The 15,912-nt window shown below is 43.0% G+C and overlaps 1 protein-coding gene across 2 annotated transcripts in view; it reads right to left on the minus strand.

Moving 5' to 3' along the window:
- Window positions 1–15,445, minus strand: part of LOC118944071 (galectin-4-like) — a 42,120-nt gene extending 26,675 nt beyond the window's left edge. The window contains exons 1-3 of one of the 2 annotated variants that reach the window (XM_036961778.1): window positions 15,095–15,435; window positions 13,422–13,510; window positions 11,337–11,541 (exon numbers count right to left, since the gene is read on the minus strand). In XM_036961778.1, the coding sequence (XP_036817673.1) occupies window positions 11,337–11,541; window positions 13,422–13,510; window positions 15,095–15,136 (336 nt within the window). In that variant the 5' untranslated portion in view covers window positions 15,137–15,435. Of the gene's footprint in view, window positions 1–11,336; window positions 11,542–13,421; window positions 13,511–15,094 lie in introns of both variants that reach the window. The other variant, XM_036961780.1, reaches the window with a different exon arrangement.
- Window positions 15,446–15,912: the final 467 nt, after the last annotated feature.

A 15,912-nucleotide genomic window follows, 5' to 3' on the forward strand; every position in this document is an offset into this window, starting at 1 on the left:
TGTAATTATCCACACAGACATGTAGTTATCCACACAGACATGTAATTATCCACACAGACATGTAGTTATCCACACAGACATGAAGTTATCCACACAGACATGTAGTTATCCACACAGACATCTAGTTATCCACACAGACATCTAGTTATCCACACAGACATCTAGTTATCCACACAGACATGTAGTTATCCACACAGACATGTAGTTATCCACACAGACATCTTGTTATCCACACAGACATGTAGTTATCCACACAGACATGTAGTTATCCACACAGACATGTAGTTATCCACACAGACATGTAGTTATCCACATAGACATGTAGTTATCCACACAGACATCTAGTTATCCACACAGACATGTAGTTATCCACACAGACATGTAGTTATCCACACAGACATGTAGTTATCCACACAGACATGTAGTTATCCACACAGACATGTAGTTATCCACATAGACATGTAGTTATCCACACAGATATGTAGTTATCCACACAGACTTGTAGTTATCCACACAGACATGTAGTTATCCACACAGACATGTAGTTATCCACACAGATATGTAGTTATCCACACAGACTTGTAGTTATCCACACAGACATCTAGTTATCCACACAGACATCTAGTTATCCACACAGACATCTAGTTATCCACACAGACATCTAGTTATCCACACAGACATGTAGTTATCCACACAGACATGTAGTTATCCACACAGACATGTAGTTATCCACACAGACATCTAGTTATCCACACAAACATCTAGTTATCCACACAGACATCTAGTTATCCACACAGATATGCAGTTATCCACACAGACATATAGTTATCCACACAGACATCTTGTTATCCACACAGACATGTAGTTATCCACACAGACATGTAGTTATCCACACAGACATGTAGTTATCCACACAGACATGTAGTTATCCACACAGACATGTAGTTATCCACACAGACATCTAGTTATCCACACAAACATCTAGTTATCCACACAGACATCTAGTTCTCCACACAGACATGCAGTTATCCACACAGACATGTAGTTATCCACACAGACATGTAGTTATCCACACAGACATGTAGTTATCCACACAGCCATGTAGTTATCCACACAGACATGAAGTTATCCACACAGACAATCTACAGCTAAATCTATACAGTATTTACAGAGTATCTACAGCTATATTTGACATAGTATCCCTCTTTGTTGATTCTAAATCATTATATATATATATATATATATATATATATATATATATATATATATATATATATATATATATATATATATATACAGTTTATATATAAATATTTATATATATTACAAGTGAAAAGTTTGGATACAACTACTCATTCAAGTTTTTTTTTTACATTGTAGAATAATAGTGACGACATCAAAACTATGAAATAACACATATGGAATCATGTAGTAACCAAACAAGTGTTACACATCATTACTTCAACACATGAAGGTCAGTCAGCTCCAACCGCCGTGTCTTTGTGAGATGCAGAGTAGGTGAACGGATGATCTCCAAATGTGTGGTTACCACCATGAAGCATGGAGGAGGAGGAGGTATAGGGGGTGCTTTGCTGGTGACACTGTCTGTGATTTATTTAGAATTCAAGTCACACGTAACCAGCATGGCTACCACAGAATTCTGCAGTGATACTCCATCCCATCTGGTTTGCGCTTAGTGGGACTATCATTTGTTTTTCAACAGGTCAATGACCAAACACACCTCCAGGCTGTGTAAGGGTTATTTAACCAAAAAGGAGAGTGATGGAGTGCTGCATCAGATGACCTGGCCTCCACAATCACCCGACCTCAACCCAATTGAGATGGTTTGGGATGATTTGTACCGCAGAGTGAAGGAAAAGTAGCCAAAATGTGCTCAGTATATGTGGGAACTCCTTCAAGACTGTTGGAAAAGCATTCCAGGTGAAGCTGGTTGAGAGAATGCCAAGAGTATGCAAAGCTGTCATCAAGGCTACTTTGAAGAATCTCAAATATAAAATATACTTTTTTCATCACTTCATGATTCCATATGTTTTATTTCATAGTTTTGATGTCTTCACTATTTTTCTACAATGTAGAAAATCGTTAAAAAAATAAATGATAACCCTTGAATGAGTAGGTGTGTCCAAACTTTTGACTGGTACTGTATTTGAATGTAAATTAATCAAGGTTTAGGCCTGGGTCTTCACAGCAACCATTACATCAACCACTTGACTTGTCAATGATCTTGTCAATCCTTTAGACACTAAATGAAATGTGCTGCTTTGTTTGTGGAATTGTCAAAAGATTGATACTGTTGATCATGTTGTTTTATTGAATAAGTTGTCCTCGATAGGGCTGAGCTCTGAGGCCTGTTCATGGTTTATACAGTATCTATCTCTATATCTATACAGTATCTATAGTATATATAGAGTATCTATATCTATTCAGTATATATAGTGTCTATAGAGTATCTATATGTATACAGTATTTATATATTTAAAGTATCCATATCTATGCAGTATCTATATTACATATTTTATAAAAACAAATATTTATTATTTAACCCTTATTTAACTATCCAAGTCAGTTAAGAGCAAATTCTTATTTACAATGACAGCCTACCCCGGCCAAACCCGGACGACGCTGGGCCTATTGTACACCGTCCTATGGGACTCCCAATCACGGCCGGATGTGATACAGCATCAATAGTATCTATATTATCTATATTTATACTGTACCTATCTCTATACAGTATCTATATTTATACCGTATCTATCTCTATATCTATACAGTATCTATATTTATACCGTATCTATCTCTATATCTATACAGTCTCTATAATTATACCGTATCTATCTCTATATATATACAGTCTCTATATTTATACCGTATCTATCTCTATATATATATATATATACAGTGCCTTGCGAAAGTATTCGGCCCCCTTGAACTTTGCGACCTTTTGCCACATTTCAGGCTTCAAACATAAAGATATAAAACTGTATTTTTTTGTGAAGAATCAACAACAAGTGGGACACAATCATGAAGTGGAACGACATTTATTGGATATTTCAAACTTTTTTAACAAATCAAAAACTGAAAAATTGGGCGTGCAAAATTATTCAGCCCCCTTAAGTTAATACTTTGTAGCGCCACCTTTTGCTGCGATTACAGCTGTAAGTCGCTTGGGGTATGTCTCTATCAGTTTTGCACATCGAGAGACTGAATTTTTTTTTCACATTCCTCCTTGCAAAACAGCTCGAGCTCAGTGAGGTTGGATGGAGAGCATTTGTGAACAGCAGTTTTCAGTTCTTTCCACAGATTCTCGATTGGATTCAGGTCTGGACTTTGACTTGGCCATTCTAACACCTGGATATGTTTATTTTTGAACCATTCCATTGTAGATTTTGCTTTATGTTTTGGATCATTGTCTTGTTGGAAGACAAATCTCCGTCCCAGTCTCAGGTCTTTTGCAGACTCCATCAGGTTTTCTTCCAGAATGGTCCTGTATTTGGCTCCATCCATCTTCCCATCAATTTTAACCATCTTCCCTGTCCCTGCTGAAGAAAAGCAGGCCCAAGCCATGATGCTGCCACCACCATGTTTGACAGTGGGGATGGTGTGTTCAGGGTGATGAGCTGTGTTGCTTTTATGCCAAACATAATGTTTTGCATTGTTGCCAAAAAGTTCAATTTTGGTTTCATCTGACCAGAGCACCTTCTTCCACATGTTTGGTGTATCTCCCAGGTGGCTTGTGGCAAACTTTAAACAACACTTTTTATGGATATCTTTAAGAAATGGCTTTATTCTTGCCACTCTTCCATAAAGGCCAGATTTGTGCAATATACGACTGGATTGTTGTCCTATGGACATAGTCTCCCACCTCAGCTGTAGATCTCTGCAGTTCATCCAGAGTGATCATGGGCCTCTTGGCTGCATCTCTGATCAGTCTTCTCCTTGTATGAGCTGAAAGTTTAGAGGGACGGCCAGGTCCTGGTAGATTTGCAGTGGTCTGATACTCCTTCCATTTCAATATTATCGCTTGCACAGTGCTCCTTGGGATGTTTAAAGCTTGGGAAATCTTTTTGTATCCAAATCCGGCTTTAAACTTCTTCACAACAGTATCTCGGACCTGCCTGGTGTGTTCCTTGTTCTTCATGATGCTCTCTGCGCTTTTAACGGACCTCTGAGACTATCACAGTGCAGGTGCATTTATACGGAGACTTGATTACACACAGGTGGATTGTATTTATCATCATTAGTCATTTAGGTTAACATTGGATCATTCAGAGATCGTCACTGAACTTCTGGAGAGAGTTTGCTGCACTGAAAGTAAAGGGGCTGAATAATTTTGCACGCCCAATTTTTCCGTTTTTGATTTGTTAAAAAAGTTTGAAATATCCAATAAATGTCGTTCCACTTCATGATTGTGTCCCACTTGTTGTTGATTCTTCACAAAAAAAATACAGTTTTATATCTTTATGTTTGAAGCCTGAAATGTGGCAAAAGGTCGCAAAGTTCAAGGGGGCCGAATACTTTCGCAAGGCACTGTATATGTAGTATATATATAGATGTAAAATGTAGCATTCAGACCCCTTGACTTTTTCCACATTTTGTTACAGCTTTATTCTAAAATTGATTAAATAAAACAAATTCCTCAGCAATCTACACACAATACCACATAATGACATCACAATACCACATAATGACATCACAATACCACATAATGACATCACAATACCACATAATGACATCACAATACCACATAATGACATCACAATACCACATAATGACAAAGCAAAAACAGGTTTTTATCATTTTTTGCAAATGTATTAAATATTTTAAAAAACAGAAATACCTTATTTACATAAGTATTCAGACCCTTTTCTATGAGACTCATAATTGAGCTCAGGTGCATCCTGTTTCCATTGATCATCCATGAGATGTTTCTGCAACTTGATTCAATTGATTGGACATGTTTTGGAAAGACACACACCTGTCTATATAAGGTCCCACAGTTGACAGTGAATGTCAGAGCAAAAACCAAGCCATGTGGTCAAAGGAATTGTCCGTAGAGCTCCGAGACAAGATTGTGTCGAGGCACAGATCTGGGGAAGGGTACCAAAACATTTCTGCAGCATTGAAGGTCCCCAAGAACCAAGAACACAATGGCCTCCTGTTACGGTGCGTGAATGAGGACCCAAAAGCGAATCAACTTAAACAGAGCTTCTTTAATTACCAAACATAGGTAGGCTCAGATGGACCGGCAGATTCCGACAGGACAGGACAAGGTTACAGCAAACATGACGACAGTCTGGTTCAGGCATGAATGACACAAACAAACAAGAATCCGACAAGGACAGGAGCAGAAACAGAGAGAGATATAGGGACCTAATCAGAGGGAAAAAGGGAACAGGTGGGGAACGGGGTGAATGGGTAGTTAGAGGAGACAAGGGACAGCTGGGGGAAAGCGGGGGAGAAAAGGTAACCTAACACGACCAGCAGAGGGAGACAGGGTGAAGGGAAAGGACAGAGACAAGACAACATGACAGTACATGACAGTACCCCCCCACTCACCGAGCGCCTCCTGGCGCACTCGAGGAGGAAACCTGGCGGCAACGGAGGAAATCATCAATCAGCGCACGGTCCAGCACGTCCCGAGAGGGAACCCAACTCCTCTCCTCAGGACCGTACCCCTCCCAGTCAACTAGGTACTGATGACCACGGCCCCGAGGACGCATGTCCAAGATTTTACGGACCCTGTAGATAGGTGCGCCCTCGACAAGGATGGGGGGGGGGGGGGGAAGACGAGCGGGGGCGCGAAGAACGGGCTTAACACAGGAGACATGGAAGACCGGGTGGACGCGACGAAGATATCGCGGAAGAAGAAGTCGCACTGCGACAGGATTAATGACCTGAGAGATACGGAATGGACCAATGAACCGCGGGGTCAACTTGCGAGAAGCCGTCTTAAGGGGAAGGTTCTGAGTGGAGAGCCAAACTCTCTGACCGCGACAATATCTAGGGCTCTTAGTTCTACGCTTATTAGCAGCTCTCACAGTCTGCGCCCTATAACGGCAAAGTGCAGACCTGACCCTCTTCCAGGTGCGCTCGCAACGTTGGACAAAAGCCTGAGCGGAGGGGACGCTGGACTCGGCGAACTGAGATGAGAACAACGGAGGCTGGTACCCGAGGCTACTCTGAAAAGGAGATAGCCCGGTCGCAGACGAAGGAAGCGAGTTGTGGGCGTATTCTGCCCAGGGGAGCTGTTCTGACCAAGACGCAGGGTTGCGAAAAGAAAGACTGCGTAAGATGCGACCAATAGTCTGATTGGCCCGTTCTGCTTGACCGTTAGACTGGGGGTGAAAGCCGGAAGAGAGACTGACGGAAGCCCCAATCAAACGGCAAAACTCCCTCCAAAATTGAGACGTGAATTGCGGACCTCTGTCCGAAACGACGTCTGACGGAAGGCCATGAATTCTGAAAACATTCTCGATGATGATTTGTGCCGTCTCTTTAGCAGAAGGAAGCTTAGCAAGGGGAATGAAATGAGCCGCCTTAGAGAACCTATCGACAACCGTAAGAATAACAGTCTTCCCCGCTGACGAAGGCAGTCCGGTGACAAAATCTAAGGCGATGTGAGACCACGGTCGAGAGGGAATAGGAAGCGGCCTGAGACGGCCGGCAGGAGGAGAGTTACCGGACTTAGTCTGCGCGCAGACCGAACAAGCAGCCACGAAACGACGCGTGTCATGCTCCCGGGTGGGCCACCAGAAACGCTGGCGAATGGAAGCAAGCGTACCCCGAACGCCAGGGTGGCCGGCTAACTTGGCAGAGTGAGCCCACTGAAGAACGGCCAGACGAGTAGGAACGGGAACGAAAAGAAGGTTCCTAGGACAAGCGCGCGGCGACGGAGTTTGAGTGAGTGCTTGCTTTACCTGCCTCTCAATTCCCCAGACAGTCAACCCGACAACACGCCCCTCAGGGAGAATCCCCTCGGGGTCAGTGGAGGCTACTGAAGAACTGAAGAGACGAGACAAAGCATCAGGCTTGGTGTTCTTAGAGCCCGGACGATAAGAAATCACGAACTCGAAACGAGCGAAAAACAGCGCCCAACGCGCCTGACGCGCATTAAGTCGTTTGGCAGAACGGATGTACTCAAGGTTCCTATGGTCAGTCCAAACGACAAAAGGAACGGTCGCCCCCTCCAACCACTGTCGCCATTCGCCTAGGGCTAACCGGATGGCGAGCAGTTCGCGGTTACCCACATCATAGTTACGTTCCGACGGCGACAGGCGATGAGAAAAATACGCGCATGGGTGGACCTTGTCGTCAGAGAGGGAGCGCTGAGAAAGGATGGCTCCCACTCCCACCTCTGACGCGTCAACCTCGACAACGAACTGTCTAGAGACGTCAGGTGTAACAAGGATAGGAGCGGATGTAAAACGATTCTTGAGGAGATCAAAAGCTCCCTGGGCGGAAACGGACCACTTAAAGCACGTCTTGACAGAAGTAAGGGCTGTGAGAGGAGCTGCCACCTGACCGAAATTACGGATGAAACGACGATAGAAGTTCGCGAAGCCGAGAAAGCGCTGCAGCTCGACGCGTGACTTAGGGACGGGCCAATCAATGACAGCTTGGACCTTAGCGGGATCCATCTTAATGCCTTCAGCGGAAATAACAGAACCGAGAAATGTGACGGAGGAGGCATGAAAAGTGCACTTCTCAGCCTTCACAAAAAGACAATTCTCTAAAAGGCGCTGGAGGACACGTCGAACGTGCTGAACATGAATCTGGAGTGACGGTGAAAAAATCAGGATATCGTCAAGGTAAACGAAAACAAAGATGTTCAGCATGTCTCTCAGGACATCATTGACTAATGCCTGAAAGACAGCTGGAGCGTTAGCGAGGCCGAAAGGAAGAACCCGGTATTCAAAGTGCCCTAACGGAGTGTTAAACGCCGTCTTCCACTCGTCCCCCTCCCTGATGCGCACGAGATGGTAAGCGTTACGAAGGTCCAACTTAGTGAAAAACCTGGCTCCCTGCAGGATCTCGAAGGCTGAAGACATAAGAGGAAGCGGATAACGATTCTTCACTGTTATGTCATTCAGCCCTCGATAATCTATGCAGGGGCGCAGAGACCCGTCCTTCTTCTTGACAAAAAAAAACCCCGCTCCGGCGGGAGAGGAGGAGGGGACTATGGTACCGGCGTCAAGAGCTACAGACAAATAATCTTCGAGAGCCTTACGTTCGGGAGCCGACAGAGAGTATAGTCTACCCCGGGGGGGGGTGGTTCCCGGAAGGAGATCAATACTACAATCATACGACCGGTGTGGAGGAAGACAGGTGGCCCTGGACCGACTGAACACCGTGCGCAGATCGTGATATTCCTCCGGCACCCCTGTCAAATCACCAGGCTCCTCCTGTGAAGAAGAGACAGAGGAAACAGGAGGGATAGCAGACATTAAACATTTCACATGACAAGAGACGTTCCAGGAGAGGATAGAATTACTAGACCAATTAATGGAAGGATTATGACAAACTAGCCAGGGATGGCCCAAAACAACAGGTGTAAAAGGTGAACGAAAAATTAAAAAAGAAATGGTTTCACTATGATTACCAGAAACAGTGAGGGTTAAAGGTAGCGTCTCACGCTGAATCCTGGGGAGAGGACTACCATCCAGGGCGAACAAGGCCGTGGGCTCCTTTAACTGTCTGAGAGGAATGTCATGTTCCCGAGCCCAGGTCTCGTCCATAAAACAGCCCTCCGCCCCAGAGTCTATTAAGGCACTGCAGGAAGCTGACGAACCGGTCCAGCGTAGATGGACCGACAAGGTAGTGCAGGATCTTGAAGGAGAGACAGGAGTAGTAGCGCTCACCAGTAGCCCTCCGCTTACTGACGAGCTCTGGCCTTTTACTGGACATGAAGTGACAAAATGACCAGCGGAACCGCAATAGAGACAGAGGCGGTTGGTGATTCTCCGTTCCCTCTCCTCAGTCGAGATGCGGATACCTCCCAGCTGCATGGACTCAGCACCCGAGCCGGCAGAGGAAGATGGTAGTGATGCGGAGAGGGAGGCGACGGAGAGCGCGAGCTCCTTTCCACGAGCTCGGTGACGAAGATCAACCCGTCGCTCAATGCGAATAGCGAGTTCAATCAAGGAATCCACGCTGGAAGGAACCTCCCGGGAGAGAATCTCATCCTTTACCTCTGCGCGGAAACCCTCCAGAAGACGAGCGAGCAAGGCCGGCTCGTTCCAGCCACTGGAGACAGCAAGAGTGCGAAACTCAATAGAGTAGTCTGTTATGGATCGATTGCCTTGACATAGGGAAGACAGGGCCCTGGAAGCCTCCTCCCCAAAAACAGATCGATCAAAAACCCGTATCATCTCCTCCTTAAAGTCTTGATACTGGTTAGTACACTCAGCCCTTGCCTCCCAGATTGCCGTGCCCCACTCACGAGCCCGTCCAATAAGGAGAGATATGACGTAGGCGACACGAGCAGTGCTCCTGGAGTAAGTGTTGGGCTGGAGAGAAAACACAATATCACACTGGGTGAGGAACGAGCGGCATTCAGTGGGCTCCCCAGAGTAACACGGCGGGTTATTGATTCTGGGCTCCGGAGATTCGAAAGCCCTGGAAGTGGCCGGTGGATCGAGGCGGAGATGGTGAACCTGTTCTGTGAGGTTGGAGACTTGGGTGGCCAGGGTCTCAACGGCATGTCGAGCAGCAGACAATTCCTGCTTGTGTCTTCCTAGCATCGCTCCCTGGATCTCGACGGCTGAGTGGAGAGGATCCGAAGTCGCTGGGTCCATTCTTGGTCGGATTCTTCTGTTACGTTGCGTGAATGAGGACCCAAAAGCGAATCAACTTAAACAGAGCTTCTTTAATTACCAAACATAGGTAGGCTCAGATGGACCGGCAGATTCCGACAGGACAGGACAAGGTTACAGCAAACATGACGACAGTCTGGTTCAGGCATGAATGACACAAACAAACAAGAATCCGACAAGGACAGGAGCAGAAACAGAGAGAGATATAGGGACCTAATCAGAGGGAAAAAGGGAACAGGTGGGGAACGGGGTGAATGGGTAGTTAGAGGAGACAAGGGACAGCTGGGGGAAAGCGGGGGAGAAAAGGTAACCTAACACGACCAGCAGAGGGAGACAGGGTGAAGGGAAAGGACAGAGACAAGACAACATGACAGTACATGACACCTCCATTATTAAATGGAAGAAGTTTGGAACCACCAAGACTCTTTTTAGAGTACATAAGTATTCAGACCCTTTCTAAAAACCTGTTTTTGCTTTGTCATTATGGGGTACTGTGATGTCATTATGGGGTATTGTGATGTCATTATGGGGTATTGTGATGTCATTATGGGGTATTGTTCGTAAATTGATGAGGATTTTTTTTTTAGAATAAGGCTGTAACGTAACAAAATGTGGAAAAGTCAAGGGGTCTGAATACTTTCCAAATGCACTGTATATCTATATCTACACAGTATCTATCACTATATCTATACAGTATCTGTTACTATATCTACAAAGTATCTATTACTATATCTATACAGTATATATCACTATATCTACACAGTATCTATTACTATATCTATACAGTATCTGTTACTATATCTACAAAGTATCTATTACTATATCTATACAGTATATATCACTATATCTACACAGTATCTATTACTATATCTATACAGTGTTGTGGAAGAATCAGAATTTGTTGGTAACATATGTAAGATGTTTTATATTCATCATATGTTTGTAAATTACTTCTCATCAAGAATGTTATTTTTGTATAATACTGTGGCAGGGTTATATCTACACAGTATCTATCACTATCTACACAGTATCTATCACTATATCTATACAGTATTTGTTACTATATCTACACAGTATCTATATCTATACACAATCTATATCTAAACACTATCTATCACTATATCTATACAGTATCTATCACTATATCTACACAGTATCTATCACTATATCTATACAGTATTTGTTACTATATCTACAAAGTATCTATATCTATACACAATCTATATCTAAACACTATCTATACAGTATATATTACTATATCTACACACTATCTATATCTATACAGTATCTATCACTATATTTAAAAAGTATCTCCATCTATACAGTATATATATATATATATATATATATATATATATATATATATATACAGTATCTATATCTATACAGTATCTATTACTATATATACACAGTATCTCTATCCATACAGTATATATATACAGTATTTATATCTATACAGTATCTATAAAGTGTATATATATATATAGTATCTCTATATCTGACCTGGTAACCCTCCTGGTTAATGATGATAACCATCTCGAAGGCATCTCCCTTGCTAAAAGGCATGTTGTGGATCTCCTCCTCTGAACCCCATTCCCCTTCCTGGCAGCTGTTGAACACCACCTTGTCCCAGTTGTCGAAGCGAGGGCTGAAGTGAAAGCCGATATCACTGCCCTCAGATTCTCCACACTGCAAGTTCATGTTGAACCTAAAGGGGGTGTTAGAGAGGACATGGAATGAACAGAGCGGACAACAAATAACACCGGTAGGGTCTGGAGTTTTTTCTCACCATTTGAGCTGACCGGACAGAACTTCAGAGCCCTAGTTATGTCAGGGATAAACGGCAGTGCTCTTTTCGAGGCAGAGCCCGAGTACATTTTTCCAAGGTAGTATATAGACTGGAAGCATTTATTCCGCTTGTACATGTTCATTGAAATGCATTCCAGGTGACTACCTCATGAAGCTGGTTGAGAGAATGTCAAGAGTGTGCGAAGCTGTCATCAAGGCAAAGGGTGGCTACTTAAAATGTTTTGATTTGTTTAACAATTTTTGGGTTTCTACATGATTCCATGTGTGTTATTTTATAGTTTTGATGTCTTCACTATTATTCTACATTGTAGAAAATAGTAAAAAATTAAGAAAAACCTTTGAATGAGTAGGTGTTCTAAGACTTTTGACAGGTAGTGTATATATCCATAAAAAAATTATGCTGATTCATGATTTCGACAGGCTGAGAAAAGCTGCCGGCCAGTCTGTCTCATCCAGACTCATTACTATAGGATAGCGTTCATTACTATAGGATAGCTGGAGATCAAATTTCAATATACATTTTTTGGGGGCAAATGTCAGAGAGACAGACACCAAGATCTTTTCAAATCTCCGCTGTAGAAAACTAAATGTTAGTCTAAAAGAAATGTGAGATAATGTCTAGATGTCTTTTACAGTGGAGATCAAGTTGATAAATTGCCTGGCTGGGCTGATGAGACGGTGAATTGTGCAGTCAGATGGAACAGAGTAAATATTAATTTAATCATCATAGATTTAGACTTGTCGAATAGACAACGGCCTGAATGCGGTTTTAACCAATCAGCATTCAAGATTAGACCCACCCGTTGTATAAAAATGTCATAACACATGTGCTCTCATTATTACTTTCATTAATGCCCATTCTAGAATGCTCTTCTAGCCAATCAGAAACTAGTATTCAACAATGCTGTGTTTCCTGGTTACATGGTCAGAAAAGGGATAAATACCACACCAAGCCACTGAGGCTCTTACTGTTCAGGTAATAACTTTTCTAACATAGCTGAACATATCATAGGGTACAAGGTACTCTTCCCTCGGGAACGACCCCATTATATACCACACCAAGCCCATGGGATCTTATTGTTTAGGTCACATTGTGCTCTTAGAGCAAAGAATAACTGTTCTAACATAACTGATGTGAAATACACAGCTTAATCTTCTATACTGAACTCAACACTGTCACACCCTGATCTGTTTCACTTGTCTTTGTGCTTGTCTCCACCCCCCCTCCAGGTGTTGCCCATCTTCCCCATTATCCCCTGGGTATTTATACCTGAGTTCTCTGTTTGTCTGTTGCCAGTTCGTTTTGTCCGTCAAGCCGAAAAGCGTCCCCCCCCCCCTTGCTCAATGTCATTTTCTATAGTTCCTTTGTTCTAGTTTCCACGGGTTTGACCATTCTGCCTGCCCTGACCCTGAGACTGCCTGCCGTTCTGTACCTATTGACTCTGACCTTTGACCTTTTGACCTGTCGTTTTGCCTGCCCCCTGTTCTAGTAATAAACTGTGTTACTTTGACACCAACTGCATCTGGGTCTTCCCCCTAAAACGTGATAAACACATCGACCATTGATGCAATTCTAGGTAATTTATTTTGTAATCGAACGCTAATTTACATAAAACAATAAGGAACATAAGCACAGTCTAAGAATGTGTAAACAAATTCCCTTGTTGTCGCTCAAACGTTACAGTCTGATAACGTGTAGCACCTATTAGCACCTATTAGCACCTACAGTCTGATAACGTGTAGCATAATTCCAATCCTCAGAGGCTGTGTGTTTCTCACCTGGTGATCTCGTGAGGGATGACTCCCTGGATGTAAACAGACATCCCTGATCTCAGCCCGCCGTAGATCGGCCCCACATAGGGGATACGCTGCACACAACACACAGTAATAATAATTTAACAACTATACACAAGTAGAGATGCAAGGCACTCTGGGAAATAATAACCGTTTAACAACTATACACAAGTAGAGATGAAAGGCAGTCTGGGAAATAATAACCATTTAACAACTATACACAATTATAGATGCAAGGCACTCTGGGAACTGTTCCTGTTAGATGTAATGTCAAAATGTAGATTTCTGCCTAAATAGACTCCCTAAAAGGAATTATTTATCATGAGCGGGCCATAAACAACACATAGTAATGCTTCTACTGCCAAAAATATGAAAATAATATGAAAACCAGCTGGCTCTGGTCTACTTATTGTCTCCTCCCCGCTCGCACCGCAATGACCAGAACATTTTTTGCCACTGAGATGTCTTGCTCTGGGGCACCGATGGGTGCAGAGATATTGGATATCATGATGAGCTGCTTAGGTTTCTGCCATAACAATGGGATTCGTTGTCCGCAGAGCGGAACGGCGGGCTGTCAAGCTTCCCGCCTGTTCCTCTCTTTGGATTGGTGGATACATCTCGCTCTTTTAAGACGTTTAAAAAAATATATATATATATTTGATGAGCGATGTTGATGTCAACGGCCTGTATTCAATGAAGAGTGAGATTCTATGCCTAATGACCATGCATCGATTTCTCGAATTTCAACAGTGACAATTCTAATATATATATTTTTTTATTTTAAAAGTTGCCAGGGTGTCACTAGCATCACACTTATATCAGTACTAACAACCTAAACATTACCAAACTTCTATTAGATCAAATAAGCATTACGTATCAAAATAGCAATTCATTATTTATTTATTTTATCTTTGACTAAATTCGACACTCACTCATTGTTCTGCTATACAAAAAAAAAAAAAAAAAATCCTCATTTGTTTAATAATTTGATAATGCTTAACGTGGATAGATTTTGGACGGAGTAAAACTCTCTCGTTTCGCCTCGTCCTCCCTAATCACAGGGTCGTCGATGACGTAGCGTTCAGCAAGGAGCTGATGGAAGAGCGGGAAGAGCAAATTAAATGTTAGGTGGGACATCCCAGCTTTAGGTAGAGTCAGATTTCACAGCCATAGTCACATAGGCGAAAGGTGAGCAAGACAACCGGAAACTATGGAGAAAAAAAAAGACTAAAAACTCAACAACAAAAAAAATACAAAAATATTTTGGAACGTTCATCCAACTCGGAATTCCAAATCGGAAAAACTCAAGCATCTTTCTAGAGCTCCGACTTTCCGACCTGAAGATCTTTGACGTCACGATTTGACCTCGTTTATCTCTTTTAAGTTCCCAGTTGTCTTGAATGCCCCCATACGCCAAAGTTCATGAGAACTAGGGCTATCTCTGAATGCGATCCGTTTCGATGTACGGGGTCCACAGATTGATATATAAGCTAAAATGTCGGTTGGAACCGGTACCAGAACCGCTACTCTTTAAGGGAGTTTTATATCCCAAGACGGTACATAGAGTAAAAGTGTAAAAGTGAAGTAAATGAAGAACGGTAGATTCAGACAATATCTATGATATCTGTATGCACTGGACAAGGAGACGTGCTACTCACAGGGTTGTAGACGGGCTGATAGCCAGGTGGCGCAACGAACATGATGGCTGTCGCTCAGAGATCCACAGGCAGACGGACGGAGAGACGGAGGAGAGGAGAGTCAGAGAGAACAGGAAACGGTCGCTGCTGGACGGCTGGTCTTATAGGGACTCAGAACCATGGGAGGGGAGGGGCTGGTTAAACAGGTTAGACAGAGTTAGAGACAGAGCTGGGTATGGGGAATGGGCCAGACCCATATTTTCATATCTGGCCTAGAATACGTTCTTTCCTGGAGCTACCAAATGTGTAATGTGATGAACTTGAAAAGCTATGAAAAGCCAACTGACATTTACTCCTGAGGTGCTGACCTGTTGCACTCTCGACAACCACTGTGATTATTAAATATTGGACCATGCTGGTCATCTATGAACATTTGAACATCTTGGACATGTTCTGTTATGATCTCCACCAGGCACAGTCAGAAGAGGACTGGCCACCCCTCATAGCCTGGTTCCTCTCTACCCGGCACAGCCAGAAGAGGACTGGCCACCCCTCATAGCCTGGTTCCTCTCTAGGTTTCTTCCTAGGTTTTTGGCCTTTCTAGGGAGTTTTTCCTAAAAAAATTACAACAAATAAAAAAAATAAAAACCGCAAGATTGAATAATACTTCAACAGGATTTCATGTATTGCAAAGAGGAAATAGCATCGGAGCTCCTAGAGTGTGGCTTTCCCTTTACTTTTTAATATGCAAATAGCAGCATTTGTAATGCAAATAGCAGCATCGGTTTTACTCCATACAATCTACCAGAGTTCACTGTATCAAATCAGACCAAACTTTA

Source organism: Oncorhynchus mykiss, chromosome 24 (genome assembly GCF_013265735.2).
Source record: "Oncorhynchus mykiss isolate Arlee chromosome 24, USDA_OmykA_1.1, whole genome shotgun sequence".
In the NCBI taxonomy this organism is placed as follows: Eukaryota; Metazoa; Chordata; class Actinopteri; order Salmoniformes; family Salmonidae; genus Oncorhynchus; species Oncorhynchus mykiss.